The sequence below is a fragment of the Mus pahari genome, chromosome 1, assembly GCF_900095145.1.
Source record: "Mus pahari chromosome 1, PAHARI_EIJ_v1.1, whole genome shotgun sequence".
NCBI lineage: Eukaryota > Metazoa > Chordata > Mammalia > Rodentia > Muridae > Mus > Mus pahari.
Window position 1 is genome coordinate 23,158,360 of NC_034590.1, and position 17,985 is coordinate 23,176,344.

At 41.7% G+C, this 17,985-nt stretch overlaps 1 protein-coding gene across 1 annotated transcript in view; it reads left to right on the top strand.

The window, feature by feature from the left end:
• Nell1 (neural EGFL like 1) overlaps positions 1–17,985 on the top strand; it is an 827,697-nt gene that overhangs the window by 521,355 nt on the left and 288,357 nt on the right. The window contains exon 14 of the mRNA XM_021189273.2: positions 5,695–5,817. Within this exon, the coding sequence (XP_021044932.1) occupies positions 5,695–5,817 (123 nt within the window). The remainder of the gene's footprint in view (positions 1–5,694; positions 5,818–17,985) is intronic.

Consider the following 17,985-nt stretch of genomic DNA (forward strand, 5'->3'; position numbering starts at 1 on the left):
ACTGACTACATTTTATATGCAAATGGGAGTACCATTTGTTAAAGATTCTGCAGGTGACTACGTGGACTTTCTCATCCACCTTTGCCAGTCCCCAAAGCATTTCCTCTTCACAGAGAATCTTTGGATGTGTCTGAAATTCATTTTGGTTCTTCTTCCAGCTTCAAAACCCCCACAGTCTTTTATTTCGCAATAAAATATACATGCTAGTTGTAAAATTTCAAAAACCTGAAGTGAATAAGAAATAGTATAAGTTTTTTCCCATTTATCCTCTGCCCAGATAAATGACAAATCACTGTTAATGGTTTGACATAGAGTGTTATAGGGTTTCTGTACATATGCTGTAGTGTCATGCACAAGTATGGTTTTATAGTGCATACAATTTGCCATGTTTATTACATAATACCATCTATCCAAGCCAAAAGTACAAGGTAACACCTTTAGTTTCCATTTTTCTTCTTCCAGTTTTCGAGGAATTAGGAAGAAAGAGAGCAAGTCTTTTTACCCACTTCCCCCATTGCCTCTTAATGCCATGGCCATCCTGGCTGTCACCTTACTCAGAGCTGTAAGGACTACTTCTTTGTTTGCAAGGCCAGCTCTACTAGTGCGCAGTTATACCACCGCCACAGAACGGCCTCTCCTATGGGAACCTGGATGGATGTTTGTAGCTTTGGAAGTGGTTTAAGTTAATGCAGTTTGTCTCAGGGGAGGGAAAATAAAAAATAAAAACAGACCTGATAGTTCTTATGCTGGTATGTGCCCCCAAGCAGGGAGACCTGTACTCCATGGAGAATTGGCTTAGATTTTAGCACCTGACTTCAGCAGGGAGTCAGTAGGATTTTAGCCCCCAAGACCTTTTTCTGGCTAGGCCAATACCTGCTGCGAGGCATGGATAGCTGTCCCAAGAGCCTTTGTCTATGATTCCTGGAACTCTGCTGGGACCCTGATGGATAAAAGGCATACAGTAATGAACATGATTTAGTCTTCCATCCTTCCACATAGTGATCCTAGAGCTGCTTTTATTTTGACATAGAAAAATGCTACTTGAAGAAAAGAGAATTGCGTTGTGTTATAAATAACCTACATCCTTAAGCCCAGGTCTTAGAATTTCAGAATTTGTATCTAAGAAACTAGGGAATGTCTTTTAATTGAAGTGTTTATTTTGTGCATAACTCATTTCGTATGCCACTATGCAATAGACAAGATTTTCAACTAGAAAAGAACAGGATATATCTGGGTCATTAGCAAGATAATCAGCATAAAGAATTTCTATCCTCCGAAGTCCTTTCATTTAAGTCTACACCCCAGTGAGATTTTATATTCCTGTGAATGCATGGACAAAACATTTCATGTGATCTTTTTAACGCATTAAATGATGTTTGGTTTATGGAGTATGGTATTCATTCCTTACTATAGTCATATTTTATTTCTTTTGTGTGTGGGAGGAGCATGTGTACCACAGTATGTGTGCAGGGCAGATCACAGACAAGTGGAATCTATTCTCTTCTTTCACCATGTGTGTCTCAGGGATCAAAATCAAGATATCAGGCATAGTGACAAACGCTCGGACCTGCTGATACCTCCTGCTAGAGTCACGAAATCATTTCCCATGTCCATCACCTGCAAGAGAAAAAGCTCACATCAATAGTCATCCCCCATCTACCTAAAATTAGTCATCGGTAACCATGAACCCAACTTTCTACCTTCATAAACTGACCTAATCTGGATATTTATATAAAACGGAAACCCTAAACATGTGCTCCTTTATGGTTGGCTCCTTTTATTTCACAAAAGGATTTTGGCATTAGTGTTGGGTATCATCACCACGTGATAATCCACTGTGTCACAATTTTACATTTCCTTTGTACACTCATCAGTGGGCCTCCGCTTCTCCTTTCAGCTGTTATGAACATTGGGATACAAGTCTATGTGTGGACATAGATTTTCTTTTCTCTTGGATATATTTCTGGGGTCATTATGATAAGCTTTTGCTTCATAGTTTGATGAATTGCTAAATTAATCTCCAAAGTGGCCAAAATATTCTATACAGCTACTAGCTATGCACAAGTGATCCAATTTCTTTACATAGTTTGCCAGTTTATTATTTTCTGTCTTTGCAATCCAGGTTATTCTAATGGGTTTGAGATAACTTTCCAGTTTTGTCTTAAAAATTTCCTAACATATACACATTTCTTCTTGTATTTATTTGCTATCTGTCTATCTTCTTCAAGGAAATTGCCACTGAATATTTTGTGCCCCTTTATAACGTGATCAATGTTTTAGTGTTGCATTGTAAAAAGTTATTTACATAATCTAGATTTAAACCTTTTCACAGATACATGGCTGAAAAATACTTCAATTTGTGGAGTCTGTCTTCAACAGCATTTTTACTCTATTTCTTCTTGGCCTGCCTCACAGTCACAGTGAGGCACAAACACAAGGCCATGCTACTATCACTTTGCTTAGCTTTGCTCCTCTCAAATCTCCTCAACCAGGTCAATAACACTTTCTTGTCTTAATCCTCCTTGACCCCTCTGCAGCTGTTATCTTTCCTCCTTTTATCCTCCTTCCCTCCCTCCCTTGCCCCTACCCTCATCTATGTATTAGCACTTAAATTTCAGAAGTTCTGCCAGAGGCTGGGGAGAATGCAAGACAGGAAGATATAATTCCTATCCTCAAGAGATTTGTGCTCTAGCAGAGAAGGAAGACATTCATCATACATTAATGAATGTAGAAATATTAGTGTGATTAACCCATGAAGTTAGAAAAGTGATGTGCAAATGTTCCAGGGAAAATGGCTCCAGATCAGGGAATCTGGTTTTCTTCTTGAAATAAGGTAAAGGTTTAATTGAGATCTCAAGGACAAGAAAATACTATGATGTAGGTAGAAGAGGAAAGTGCCTATAGAAGAAGCAATGAGGACCTCTTGAAAGAGGAGACAAAGCAGTTTGGGTTGGAAAGGAACAGAAACAACATCATGCTGTGTCTGATGGTTTAAAACAAAACGTTTGCTTAGTAACAGTGAGGAGGTGGTCGCCTTTTGTTTGTCTCTGACTAGGAATGGCAGGAGAATCGGATTTTATTCCCCAGAAGATTTTCATACTTGTCCCGTGAAGAATGAATTGGCAGGGGTAGGGAGGGAGCAGAGTGATCAGGGAGGTGTGGTTCAGGCTTACTTGAGAGGGTCAGTGGTACGGGAGCCCTGCAGAGGTAGAAATGGGACAGTGGGGTTATCTTGGGGGTTCTGCAGAAGAGAATTCCACACGATGCAGGGATAAATTATTATAAAGCATTATGATAAAAGAAGTTATCAAAAGGCCAATAATGACTCCCTGCCTATTTCTTCTGCTAACATTTGACAGTGAGCACTTTGCTTGAGTCTTCCAGCCCATGACTGCTAAGGAAAAGAAAACATTTTATTAATTTTGACTGCCATCTAATATGTAAGTCCAAAAGTAGTTGAGGTACTATGAGCGATAGTAGAAATAGTAGTTATGGTAATATGGTGACAGTGAAGTAAAGTAACTTATTCTTGGAGCATTTACTAGCGGCAGTGTGCTGTCTCCCACCTTCATTAACTGACTTTCACCATGATCTCAGGAGGTAGGTCCTGCTGACTCACATTTTACTATTAGTAAATTCAACACATAGAGACTGAGCAATTTATGATAGTGCACATAGCTAGAAACTATCAAACCCAGAATCTTCAGTCTGGGGGTGTCTGGCTCTGGATTCTGTTTTCTTCACCCGCATATCCTGCTACCTTTCTTAAGTCCTTACATATCTTTTGGCATTGTTTGAAGCATCTGGAAAAACAATTTGATAGTTTTGGAAGGAAATGGTGTATTGCTTGTTCCTCTCTGACAGGTACACTTTTAAAGATCCAGTTACTTTGTAGACTTGGCAAGGCTACCGATAATGAGATATGGTAGCTTCATAAGCTTTATCCTCTGGGTTAGAACCAGACTTTCAGGAAGTATGAGGAGATCCGTGGGAATCCAGGAGCCATATAGAAGACACTTGTTTCATCATTGGCATGATGAGGACACTTCTATTTGTCATGGATTTGCTCTGAATGCAACCAGGTAGCTTCCAACCCCTGTTCATTGCTGCAATGGTTCTTCTGGTACGAATGTTCTCAAATCTGAGACCCCCTACTCAGCCATATTTTGATGCTGGACAAGTTGTTTAAATTGTCTTTTTTCCTACTTCCTTCATTATAAAATGAGAAACTTCTCATGTTGTTGGGTGAGTTAAATAGTTGAACACCATAAAATGTATTTCAATGTATAGCATTCTCTTGGTTCAATACTATTATCTAAAATGTTGCTAAAGTGCAGACTTCAAAGTGTTCCTCAAATATGATATGAGTTTCTTCAAAGTTAATTGGCATTGATGACAAAGGATGAAAATATCACAATGCAGTATTGCAGGGTTGTTTTCACAGTGGGGTAAAGCAATAAACTACACACTATGATGGGTAAAATTCATGTGGTCTAAGAGAACGGATTTGGAAAGGTTGTTTTAGCATGGCTTTGGAACTGGCATTTAAAGCTAGGCAGGGCTATATTTATTCTAACCATATGGAGTAGGGAGTATTTTGAGTCAGGAAAACAACATGAAAAAATTCAAGAGAATGCTAAATAAATACTGAACTACGAGAATGAAGTTGTATTGCCAAGACAGCAATGGCGCCAGGTCATTGCCTAAGAGAATTGTCCTCTAGGGTGCTAAGTGACTTGAGCAGATAGTCAAAGGTGGACCTGACTTGGGAATGTTTCATAACCACACCCCCCAACACACACACACACACACACACACACACACACACACACACACACACTATTCTTTTGTTTTGAGTATTCTTTGTAGGCAACTCTGGCTAAGAAAACCATCTTGCTCTCGAAAGAAAAGTGAATATATTCTTGTATAAAGTATCTTCTCTCCCGTAGATGCAATGACTTCTTTGTCATGAATTCTCATTCTTGTTGTATGTGTACCTATTAGCATGACAACACATACTGGTTTGTCCAAATCATTCAGAATTATGCCTGTTATCACAACACCATTATGAACAGAGCATCCTTTGCTTTAGATGTATCCGATGGATGAAATATAGTCACGTACTTAAAAGAGTTTCACTTCTCTCCTATGTTCCTGTTAGCTACATATTGGTGTCTGATCAGCATAAAACACTCAGAGTTTTCAATCCGTTTATATTGTTATACAGTTGCCACATGCTGCACTAACACACTGTTTTTCCAGGAGTGGCTGTGCCGTGTCTTTGTTTGTCTTTGAAGAGAACTTTGGTTGCCATGATCTGGGTCAAGGAGTGCCATTGGAGCTTGCTATTATGTGTCCAGGATGTTTAGAATCATGAGAGTTGGTCACAAAAGAAATTCACCAACACTGTGATTGAGGATCATCCTCTAAGACTCAAATATTAACATAGTATAGGTTCCATGGTTTCTTTACGACAAATACAGTGGATATAAACAGGAAGTTCTTTTGTATTCCAGGTTTGTCTCAACCGTGATATCCTCTTGCCTCAGACCCATCCCAAATGCTAGAATCAAAGGCATGATTCACCAAGCCTGGCTAGTCAGTACCATTCTTGGTGAGTTCCAGAGCACTCATCCAGTCTAGCTGTTCCTTCTTTTGTAATGGCATCTCTTCTCCTCCTCTCCCACCCTGCAGAGCATGATGATTGTGGCAGCGGACAACACAACTGTGACAAAAATGCCATCTGTACCAACACAGTCCAGGGACACAGCTGTACCTGTCAGCCAGGCTACGTGGGAAATGGTACTGTCTGCAAAGGTAGGCTTGCTGCCTTGAGGGGCACCTCTACCTGCTAGCCTGCCTGAGCTTGTGATGTTCATGAGCAGGACTCCTGTTGTCACCATGGGAGCTAGACATAGCTGGTTTCTGCCAGCATGGAAGAAAAAGCAGTTTGGAGGCTGTGGATGTGGGTCCTGGTACAGTTCCACACCTGAATGGGGTTCTCCAGTTTTGTTGCTTAGAGAGAAAATTGGAACTAGTGATGGAAGATACAATTCTGGTGTGAATTTGGGTCCATGTGAGCTGTGGTCAGAGGGTAAGTGGGTACCAGTTGTGCTCCCATTCAGGGCATTTGCTTGACTGAGAAACTTTACCCTTAGAAATGCTGATTAGAGTTCAGCCAGTGGTCTGGCTTTGTACGCATTTTATGGTCATCTTCACATCCTTCCCTCAGCCGTCCTCACGTTGGCCACCCACTATCCACATACTCTTTTTTTCTACAGAATCCCATTGGCTCCTACCAGTCCTTGAACATGGCCATCCTCTCTGCCTTCATGGGTGGTCACTTTCTTTATGTCTCTGCTCTGATCATAGAAGCACTCTTAGTGCTCCCAAGACCAAACCTTGCTCAACTGCTTTTCATAAGCAGCCTGACTGAACGCTCAGTATTACATATTTGTGTTTGTCTACATGTTATTTGCCGTGCAGTGAGGGTGGAAGCCCTGGGTAGCAAACACATGGTCATATCCTCACAGCTTAATGTCTAAGAAAAGAATGTGCCTGGCATACTATAGCAATTCATTACCTATGTGATAACCAACCTAATCAGTCAACAAGGAGAGAGACACAACTTCCCTCCTTCTCTTCCTTCCCTTCTTACAGCTCCTTCTACCCTAACTGGAAACTAAAACAAAAGCTGAAAGGAAAGATAATTATAATTACATTGTGTAACCTTTAGAAAAAAATTTTGCTCACATATTTGATAAACAGACAGAAGTATTTTAAGCCAAGCGATACATAATTGCTAAATATTTTGGCATTTAGGGTTAAATGGACAGAATGCTTGCAAACAGTTCTAAATGAGATTAGCATAACCTGACCCGAGGGTTAAGGTTCTGAATAGGAGAGTGTTTATCTGCTTTGCCAGCCTGGCATTAGTGCTGGAATGGAAATCGGGCTTTAACTAAGCAGTTGTCGATATGTAGCTGATAGACTAAGCCTCCTTTCTTATCTATCATTAGCTGGATAAAATCTGGTGATCCTGGAAAGCGTTCTTGTCTCAGTGGCTGATAATATTGGCATTTATTTTGTAAACACACAGTGAGTGTAAATTTTATGTTCGGAACATCCCCCCCCCTTAAAAAAACCAACCCCCCCAAAAAAAAACCAGAGGTAAGACAGGGCCTCAGAGGATTCATCATTTAAAAATGGAAAACAATTTGAACAAATGCTTCCAACCCAAGTGGTAACATGTACAAAGCAACATGGGCTCATACAAAAGAGGTTCATGAGAACTCTGAAGACTTTGAGCCTTGGGCTATGCGGTGTACACTTTAGGATTCCTTTGGTTATAAGCAACAGGAACCAAAAATGAAGACTTGTGATTTGGAGGGACAAGAGGCAAGTGTAACTTTAGGCTTCCTTTACAAAAGCAGGCAAAGCTTGCTTCTTAAAGGAACCCACATATTTATCCTCATTTGTGCTTGAAATTGACTGTTGAGTGTTGCTTCTTCGGGTATGGAGGACAGTCTCTGTGGGACTGCTGACCCACAGGATGGCTATGGGTCTTCCCTGCAGTATAGAATCCTCCTATGGGTATGCCCCCACACCCCACATCCTGAACTTGCTTGAGCAGAGAATTTGAATCAAGCATCCTCCCTTCCTAAGATTTCATATGCTAAATCCACAGCAGACATGGCCCTCAATGATGCAATGATCTCTGCAGCTGTCCCCTGGCTGTCTGTATCGTGCACCAGGTCCTTGACATCCAGCACCCCGGAGGGGGCCATCCTTCTTTTTTCCGGAAATAGCAAAACATATGTGCTCAGTCCCAGCCCTTTCAGTGTCTGCTAGTAAAAGTCTTTAAGCTATTTTGGTATGATGAAAAGGCAGAGAGACATCTGGAGGGACTGCATTTGAACTAAAGTTTTCTAGGGCATCCAACTCAGACTTTTTGTCTTTTCCAAGGGCTGGTGAGTAGGTGAGAGGATACACAGACATGTTGAATGTATGCGACCTTTCATATTCTTCTTGTCTGCACTAAGAATCTGTGTGCCCAGGAGAACACGTATTCTGGGTCTTACTGAATCCTACTTAGAACAAATCCACGTGGTTGAAGTTCTTAGGAACTTTGCAGTGGTGATTACAGAATGTCAGACCCTGAGTGTGGAGCCCTCCTAGGTGACGCATACTTGTGAAGTTGGTCCTGCATGGTGTGAGCTAGACTTCACTGAAACAGAAAGAAAGATTTCCCAGGGATATCACAGAACCTAAAGGCAGAAAGAAGCCTAGCATCGGGGATAACTGCTCCAAAGGATACAATTTGAGGAAGCACACATTCCTGTGGTTTCTCTTGTGGCTTGGTTTTTTTGTTCTCTTACTGCAGGCTGGGATTCTATTTGTCTCAGACACCAGGTTTGACCAGAGAACTTGATGTGGTCATTCTCTTCAAGGTGACTAAACAGCAGATCTGTTGGCAAAACTGGTAATTTGTTGATTAATTTTGAGAACAGTTGTGGTTTTGAGAAGAGACCGGAAATGGTAGACTTTCCTCCTCTGTAACCAATGAAGGGAAGGTGAAGAAGTCAAGCACATAGAAGCTGAAGTGCTGGTACGAAGCTTTCCCTCACTCCTCAGGGCAGGGGGAAAACCTAGAATGGCTGGTCCCATGGACACACTGATCCCTAGTGTGGAGATGAAGAAGGAACTGGGAGGCAAATGTCCACCATGTCCACCTCTTCTCTCTAACTCACCCGCAGTCAGGGGGAGGAGGCTAAGTCGAGAGGCCAGATGGGATTGATCAGGAGGAAATGTCAAATGGTGTGTCAGCACCTTCTCCCGAACTTCACACTTCTAATGATGGTCACTAAAAAGTGGCAAAATAGTCGTGTCTGCCCTCTCACTGGTGTTCTGATCTATGAGATATGTCAGGAGTCTTTTACAAAAATCTGCAATTATTTACATGGAAATCAGAGCTAAGGGGCTAAGTACAGACTACTGTCACCACCTCTCTATCTTGATAGGCTCTCTGAAGAATACTTGAAAGCTAGTGGGAGGCCCTTGTTCAAACTTTTGCAGCATTTCAGAAGCTGATAGGTTGTGACACCCACACTTCCTTTGTCTATAGAAGTGAATTAGTTAATCTCCCTCTCCCTGGGGTTTATTTGCAGCTATCCCAGGGGACACTTTAATGATCTGCAACATGTGGAGATGCAGGTGTCCCTAGTAACCTTTCAAGTCCTGGGTTCCCATCCTGATGCCTTAGGCTGGAGGATTACCTTTTTCTGCAGCCCCCGAAGCTCTCTGAATGCCACCTGAACCACCACATATTATACCTGTTTGTTTAGACATCTGCTTCCTGTACACTGTGGCTTAATATATCTGCAATAATGCTTAGCAAAAGGGATGTGTACTATAGTCCTTGGAAGTTTCCTCACGAGGTTACATTAAGCAAATATGCCTTTCTAATAGAATATGCACCCAGGTATTTGGAAGGTTTTATAAGAAAGCAAGTCTGTCCGGAGTCCCAAGAGTTAGGGGGTTATCTAAGCTTACCCCCATCTGAGAAACCACTGCTTCCAGAAATAGATATACAGGCTAATCTCAGTATGAAGCCTGGGCTGCTAATGGGAGACAGGCTTCAAAGAAACGCACTAGTTAGGTTCACTGAATAAATCTTAGGCACATAAGTGAGACTTTCTTCTAAGGCTTCTAAGAATCTGGAAGTTCATGGAGGTGACATGTTTTGAGCACTTTGCAGAGAGAACTTGCATAGAAGGGCCACTTCCTGGGAACATCTATTTGATGGGAGCCTGAATACTCACTGTATGGCAGGAGGCCAGAAACAGAAGGCTAGAGAAGGTCGGGCGTAGAAAGATTAATGTGACAGCTCACACTCACAATGCCACTGACATCTTGAGTTAGCAGATATTCTAAGGAAAGCAGACATCTTGCAGGTGCCAAGAGATGATTTCAGCAGCTCATAGGCAGTATGAGAGGAAGAGAGAGGGAGAGAGGGAACAGAATAGTAAGTTGTTATAGCAAGCTATCACTGAAAATAATAAAATTGATGAAGTACCGGGCTGTGAATCAGAGTAGATGGAATTTGAAGATTTTGAAGCAAATAGCAAGGGAAATGTGAAGCCTTTGGCAAAGGTGCTTATAGCACTCCAGACAGAGTTCTGAAACGTGGTTAATATAATGAGAAGAGCTCAGGAAGGCTTTATTCTGAAATTCCACTGTTAGGGTTGCAGATAGAATGTTGAAGAGAACGATGATGAAAAAGATTGACTGATAAGATAAGAGGTCTTGACCCAGCTGAAGACCAGTCCATTTGTAAAAGCATACCCATACCATGAGCGGGTAAGCATGGTAGGTACACCTATACTTACGGAGCAATTTCCCACCAGCTCAGGAAGGGTACTGAGATTTTTATTCCAGCTCCGACTGGAATAAAAGGCAGAAAACAAATAGATTAGGGGTAGCCCAGGACCAGGTTCAAGTCAGGAAGATGAACTCTTGGGGTATTCTCTTTACACGGGGTATTCTCCTTATGGTTATTTATTTTATTTTTGTACATGTTCATGTCTGTGTGAACACCCAATATATGCAGGTGTCTGCAGAGGCCAGAGGGGATGTCATAGTTTCTGAAACTGGGGTTACTGGTAGTTATAGCTACTTATGTCCGGGCTAGGGACTGAACCTAAGAACTCAGCAAGAACAGCAAGTGCTCTCAATTACTGAGCCACCTCTGCAGACCCATGGAATAGACTTGTAATGGAGCCACCTAAAATCTTTTAAATTAATTAATTTATAAATATCCAGACCACAGTTTCTCCTTCCTTCTCTCCCCCAGCCCCTTCCCCACTTTTTTCCTACTCTCTCCATTCCTCCTCCATTTCTCTTCGGGAAAGGGGAGGTCTCCCATGAATATCAAAAAGCCCTGGCATATCCCACTGCAGCACAACTAGACATCTTTTCCTATTGAAGCTAGACGAGGCATCCCAGTAGGCAGAAAGGGTCTAAAAGGCAGGCAACAGAGTTATAGACAGGCCCTGCTCCCTCTGTTAGGAGTCCCCCATGAAGACCAAGCTACACAACTGTAACATATGTGCAGAGAGGCTGTGTCAGTCCCATGCATGCTCCCTGGTTGGCGGTTCTGTCTCTGTGAGCCCCTATGGGCCCCAGGTTAGTTGATTCTTTATGTTTTTTATGGTGTCCTTGGCCCCTCTGGCTCCTACAATCCTTCATCCTCCTTATTCTACAGCATGCAGCATTTCTCAAGTTCTGCCTAATGTTTGGCTATAGGTTTTTATATCTGTTTCCATCAGTTGCTGGGTGAAGCCCCTCTGATGACAATTATGCTAGGCTCTTGTGTATAAGTATAGAAGAATATCATTAGCAGTGTTGGGGTTGGCTCCCTCTCATAGCATAGGTCTCAAGCTGAACCAGTTGTTGGTTGGCTACTCCCTCAGTTTCTCTTCCATTTTAACCCTTGCACATCTTGTAGGTCACATAAGGTTTTCTATGTGTGGAGCTTAACAAAGGAGGATCCCCCTTCATTAGTGTTTAAGAATATCCTTAGCTGCATATGGACACTCTTGGGCCAAATTCTTTTACTGCAGGGAATGGGACTCTCAAATAATATAGGACTATTAAGAAATTTGACTATAAATCAGTTATATTAAAGGCAACACTGATGTAAATGTGGATGAGGAAAACTCCAGTTCAATTAAGATCAACTAGTCAAAAAAAACATGCATAGCATAGGATGTGAATTTGAACACACAGTGGTAGAAAATGACTTCTCAGGAATATGCAGATCCAAAATATACTTAAGCATGCACAGACCTGAGAAGTGGTTTTCAGAACAGTAAATCTGTGTCTGTCTGTGTGTACCTAATTGTCTGTCTATCCATCTCTATCCACCCTGTAATCAATCTCCATTTTTCTTCCTAAAAAACAAATAAACTGTTTCTTATTAAAGGATATCTAAACTCCTATAGGACCCTTTGTCCTGTGAAACTTTGCCCCTTTCTGGACATTTTGAGCCTCATCTGTCAGTATATTGTTTCTCCCTCCTCCTCCACCGTCATGCTGGAGGTTCACTGACCATCCCTGACCAGACAAGTTAGCTTCATGTGATTTTTCTCCCCCTAAGAATTGTCTCATGATCTAGAATAACCTCTCACATCCTCCTCTTCCCATTAATGCTCTCTTCACCCCCCTCAGTGCAGTTCAAGTTGCTGATTCCCTTCATCTCCTGAGTCAGGATAGATGAATCTCCTCTTCCTTCTGATGTATTTTTCAATGCATTATTGTCTAGTCAACCAGTTCACACATAGCTTCTTGCTGCCATGAGACCCTATGTATGATGAAGACTTACCAAGCAGTTGCAATGAGCTGGACCACTTGACAAAGGTCAGCTCTATTCTTGTAGTACAGTGGGTGAGTCATTCCTGAATATAGGCTATCACAGAGAAAGTAGGATCTGATGTGATATTAAGGCAGCCAGGAACAACCATAAATTTGCAACAGTTCTTCCTAACTGTAAAGCTTTGCAGACACCCTTGGGAACTCGGCTTTGCTGAGTAAACCTCTAGGCTGAAGATTCTGAGCAAAGTGGTGCTTTCTGTTGATTCCCAAGTAGTACGGTACCTACCTTCTTTCGCTAGGCAGAATGAGTTTCTGTTACATAGTTCTGTGTATTTCTGCAATTTAAGTCCCTTCTTTGAATCCTCACTGATGATTCTGCCTTAAGAACTTTCTCCTGCTGTAATCAGTGATATAAATGGCAACTAGCATATAAGTTATTGAATACTATTTACTGCAGACACTATGAGCTATGTACTATTGTAGGCACTGGCAAATGGTTAGCATTTGGTTCAACTACAACTCAACCTCCTGCAGCATTTGAAATCATCAAATACTTTTAATTGTTCAAAAAAAAAATCACCTTTCCCCCCTCCCCAGAAAGCTCACAGTCCTCGACTTTTTCCTACTTCAACAAGTACTCTGATTTCTTTGGTAAACTTTTTGACTAGTCTTTCACCATTTTCTCCCTCCTAAATAACCATGTTTAAACATAAAGGCTTAAACAGTATTTATTTTCTGACAAGCATGAAATTTATGCCTTCACTTCCATACTCTAAGGTCACCAGAGTCATCTCCTTTAATCACCTCCTTGAGTCTCTCACAGGTACTGTAGTCACCTTTATCCATTGGGAATACGCTCCAAGATTACCAATGGATGCCTGAAAATGTAGCTAATATACAAATATATATATATATATATATATATATATATATATATACATATACATACATATATATGTGTCTGTGTGTGTACACACACATTTATACATACACACATATATTGTAATACATATTATAACAGAGATACACTGGACAAAAGGGTGATTCATATCCAAGACAAGATAGAACAGTACATATATGTTGTCATCATGCTATACAGAATGTCACATAATTTGATAATTATGAATTATTATTGAAATATTCTATTTTCAGATAGCAACTGTCTGTGGTTAACCACACCACAGAAATAAAATGAAAGTAGGGAAGGGGGTTGTATCTCAAAATTGTACAATGCAAACAGAGGCTTCACTTCTTCCTCTAAGCCATTCCCCAGCCGGGCACTCAGGTCATCTCTCACCAGATTGCTTAAAAACTGATCTAAATGTTTCCTTTTGTTTCTTGTTTTCATGTTATATACCACCCCATCAGCAAATCTGCCATCTGTCCCTTATCTGCAATACAGTAATTTCTTACCACTGCCGACCTCTGTCATAGCTTAAGCCATAATCATCTCCTCATTGGTGTACGCACTAGAAAGAATTCCAGCTAGAATTTTGAAAACTACATATGTGATTGCAAGGATCATACACAGTAACTTCTATTTTCTCAGAGATTGAATAGTGGAGAGTTAGGATAGATGCCGGAATCACCAAGAAGAAGAGGTGCTTTAAGAAATGAGCAGCCACAGCGGTGAGGGCCAGCCTGGTGGGAAGGCAGAATGAATTTTGGTGGGAGGAAAAGGTCTAAAATGAAATAGAAATCCAAAAAGTAACTTTTTTCCTTGAGATTAAAGAATTAAAACACACACACACACACACACACACACACACACACACACACACACTCAGCCATTGTCAGAGTGTGCAGCCTAAGATACTCAGCTAAGATGGGGAAAAGAGCTGTTGTATGAGACTCACTCATATATGAGAATTGTCCTGCTTGTAAGCTTTGGAGGTAGAGATGTTGGGCTCTTGTGTTGCAATATGGCACTAGCAATATGACTATGAACGACTGACCATGTTTCTTTTACATTTGCATTTACATTTCAAATGCTTTCCTGAAAGTCCCCTATACCCTTCCCCTACCCTGTTCCCCAACCTACCCACTCCCACTTCCTGGCCCTGGCATTCCCCTGTACTGGGCATATGATCTTCGCAAGACCAAGGGCCTCTCCTCCCATTGATGGCCCCCTAGGCCATCCTCTGCTACATATGCAACTAGAGACACAGTTCTTGGGGATACTGGTTAGTTCATATTGTTGATCCTCCTATAGGGTTGCAGACCCCTTCAGCATTTTGGGTACTTTCTCTAACTCCTCCATTGGGGACCCTGTGTTCCATCCAATCACTTCTGTATTTGCCAGGAACTGGCATAGCCTCACAAGAGACAGCTATATCAGGGTCCTGTCAGCAAAATCTTGCTGGTATGTGCAATAGTGTCTGGGTTTGGTGGCTGTTTATGGGATGGATCCCCGGGTGGGGAAGTCTCTGGATGGTCGTTTCTTCCGTCTCAGCTCCACACTTTGTCTCTGTAACTCCTTACATGGGTATTTTCAGAATGGGGAATGAAGTATCCACACTTTGGACTTTCTTCTTCTTGAGTTTCATGTGTACAAAGCAACTTTTAAGGAAGAATTTCTATCACTTTACTATTTGAAAGACATTGCATCAGGGTAGAGCAGCCATGGTGAGAGAGTTTAGCTAGCTTAGTCAAAACCCATTTATGGTCAGGAAGCAGAAAACCATGAGTGCTGGTGCTCAGTTTGCTTTTTTTCTATTTTATTAGTCAGATCCTAGCTCATAGAATGATGATGGGTGCCCCACCTCAATGAACCTAATCAAGATAACCTCTCATAGACATGCCTGAGGTTTGACTTCTAGGTTATTCTAGATCCCGTCAAATTGACAATCAGTATTAGCTTGCGCTCTCCCCCCTCCCAGATTTATTTATTTTATATATGTGGGTACACTGTCACTGTCTTCAGACACACCAGAATAGGGCTTTGTATGCCCATTACAGATGGTTGTGAGCCACCATGTGGTAGCTGGGAATTGAACTCAGGTCCTCTGAAAGAGCAGTCAGTGCTCTTAACCACTGAGCCATCTTTCCAGCCTCAGTATTAGCTCTTATATATGATCTTCAGTCCTATCACTAGATAGAATCAATTTCCCTTAGGATGTACAGAGCTTTCACACACATACACACACACGTCTATGTGTGTGTGTATGTGGGGGGGTGTATGTATTGCATTCAACAGTCATCTCTGTCCCTGTTCAGGTATTAATTATGTTAGTATTAAGTATGCCTTAAGGGCATCAGAGCCATATGTATTTCCTATTTTAATTATTACAGGGCTGGGCTGGCTACCTTAATATATATTTTAAGAAAACAAAAAATGAGCAATGTCTCTTTGTGATGGAAGGATCATAAAAAATTCACCAAAGTGTGGTGTGTACTGGTGAGTTGAACATTGTCCTTTCAAGTGTTTCCTCCCTTGCTGTAATCAAGAGAGTCAATCCTGAGATTGAGATCAGTCCCGTGTAGCATAGCCACTTAATTCTCAATCACGGACGACAAACCGGGGAACACTTTATTCTGTAAAAATTAGAACATGACTCTGCAACGTGTTGGAGCTTGAGATGCCACAGTTTTCCTGTCACTACGGCAGATTTGAGTCAACAGAGAATAAGTCTGGGACAGGGTGGTCAGCACAGTGGCCTTTGGAGTACATAAGACAGCAGGACCATATTTCAGAGATGTCCTCCATTCCTTCTCAGGGCAATGGGCTGATGAGGTAGTTGGGGACAGAGAAACCTGGCCAGAGACTGGAAATTCTAGGATCTCACTGTGGCTCAGTGTAAGGAGCCCAGGATAGAGACTTCATCATCAGACTTGCCAAATAAATGCTCCTTTACAAAGCAGTGTGTGTGTTGTTTTCTGGAGAGACAGTGAAAGCTGAAGCAGCTCTTCTATGACTGCTCTGACCTGGAGGCTGGGAAGGTATGTGAGAGGCCCCCTGTTCCCACCTGCACTTCTGTGGTTTGTGGTGATGGTGATAAGCAGTACTAGTGGCTTTGCAAACTTCCTGACAGACAAATGCTTACCAGCAAGCACTGCTACCAAATGTGTCAGCAAGTCACTTGTTATGGTCCTAAAAGAGGAAGTGTTTTATAATACTGATTTAACTCGGAGAGAAGAACAAGCCTCTAAGCCCAAGGAAAGTTATTATGCTTAATACTTCAGCAATTCATCCTTTGATAATGTATCTGGAACTAGAAAATAGAAGTGATTTTTCTCATACTCGGTTACTGAGAGATATGTATGCCTGTATATTTGGTAAAGGGCTGTGAGCCACCAGAAGCTAGGCTGCCCTCCCAAAACAGGAAAGAGAACATTGACAGACCAACAGAGACAGAAGCCAACCTCAGTGACAAAAGCCCCCTCCATCGATTGTGTTCCTTGACTTGTTAAGGTAGATCTTGTAGGGTTTTTTCTGGGCCTTTAATATTTCTTTCCTTCCATTGCTTTTTCCAGTAGAAGAGGGGAAAAAAAAAAAGGAGTCTCTTGGATATACTTAAATCACAGTTCGTCGCTAAGCGATGTCAGTACTTACTGTTTAAGGCTCACAGCCTGGAAGACAGTAATGGAGTCCCCTGAGGCTTAAAGGACGCATCCTAAGCTAGCTTGACTTTCAGAGGGTGTAGAAATAAGTCGTGTTGACAAGTGCTGACTCTTTCCAGAGCTGAGGCTGCACTTGGGTGAATTTCACAGGTGTTTGTACCCTACTTGTCACTGCATCAATGACTCACCAGATTAGCATAGCAATAGAAATACCCATCAGTCCATTTTATCTTAAAACAGGCAGCTAAGCATTGTGTGCCTACTGAGCCATCGGGACAAGATTGCCTTCCCTTCCTAAGTAACAGTTTTCAAAGGACCGGATAATGTTCCCCAGGCAGTTTTCCTAGGAGATGCCAGAGTTAGTGTCCAGGTTCAGTGCTGCATTCTGATGTGTGCTGCTGAGCAATTATTGACAAAAGACGCAAATTATTCAGTGACTGAAACTGGGGAGATCATTCACTGACTAAGCGGACATACTGCTTTTGCAAAGCATTTGAGTTCAGTTCCTAGCACCAAATATTACACAGCTCATAATCATTTGCAACTTTAGTTTCAGGGTATTGGCTATCTTCTTCTGAACTCCACAATACCCACACTCATACATATAATTAAAAATAATAAAAAATGAATCTCAGAGAAGCAGCCAGTGATGGATACCATCACAGAACAGCAGCCAGTGATGCATCTGTATTGGGCCAGGTTGTATACAGAGAGTAAAAACACTGCTTTGCTTTGACCATGTTTAAGGCAAGATTAGCATTAAAAAAGAAATATTACCTCCGTTTAAAAATTTATTTATTTATTTATTTATTTATTTATTTATTTATTTATTTATTTATTTATTTTAGACAGGATCTCTACAGAGCCCTGGCTGTCCTGGAAACCGCTGTTTAGATTCACAGAAATCCATCTGCCTCTGCCTCTGCCTCTGCCTCTCTGCCTCTCTGCCTCTCTGCCTCTCTGCCTCTCTGCCTCTGCCTCTCTGCCTCTGCCTATGCCTCCTCTGCCTCTGCCTCTGCCTCTGCCTCTGCCTCTGCCTCTGCCTCTGCCTCT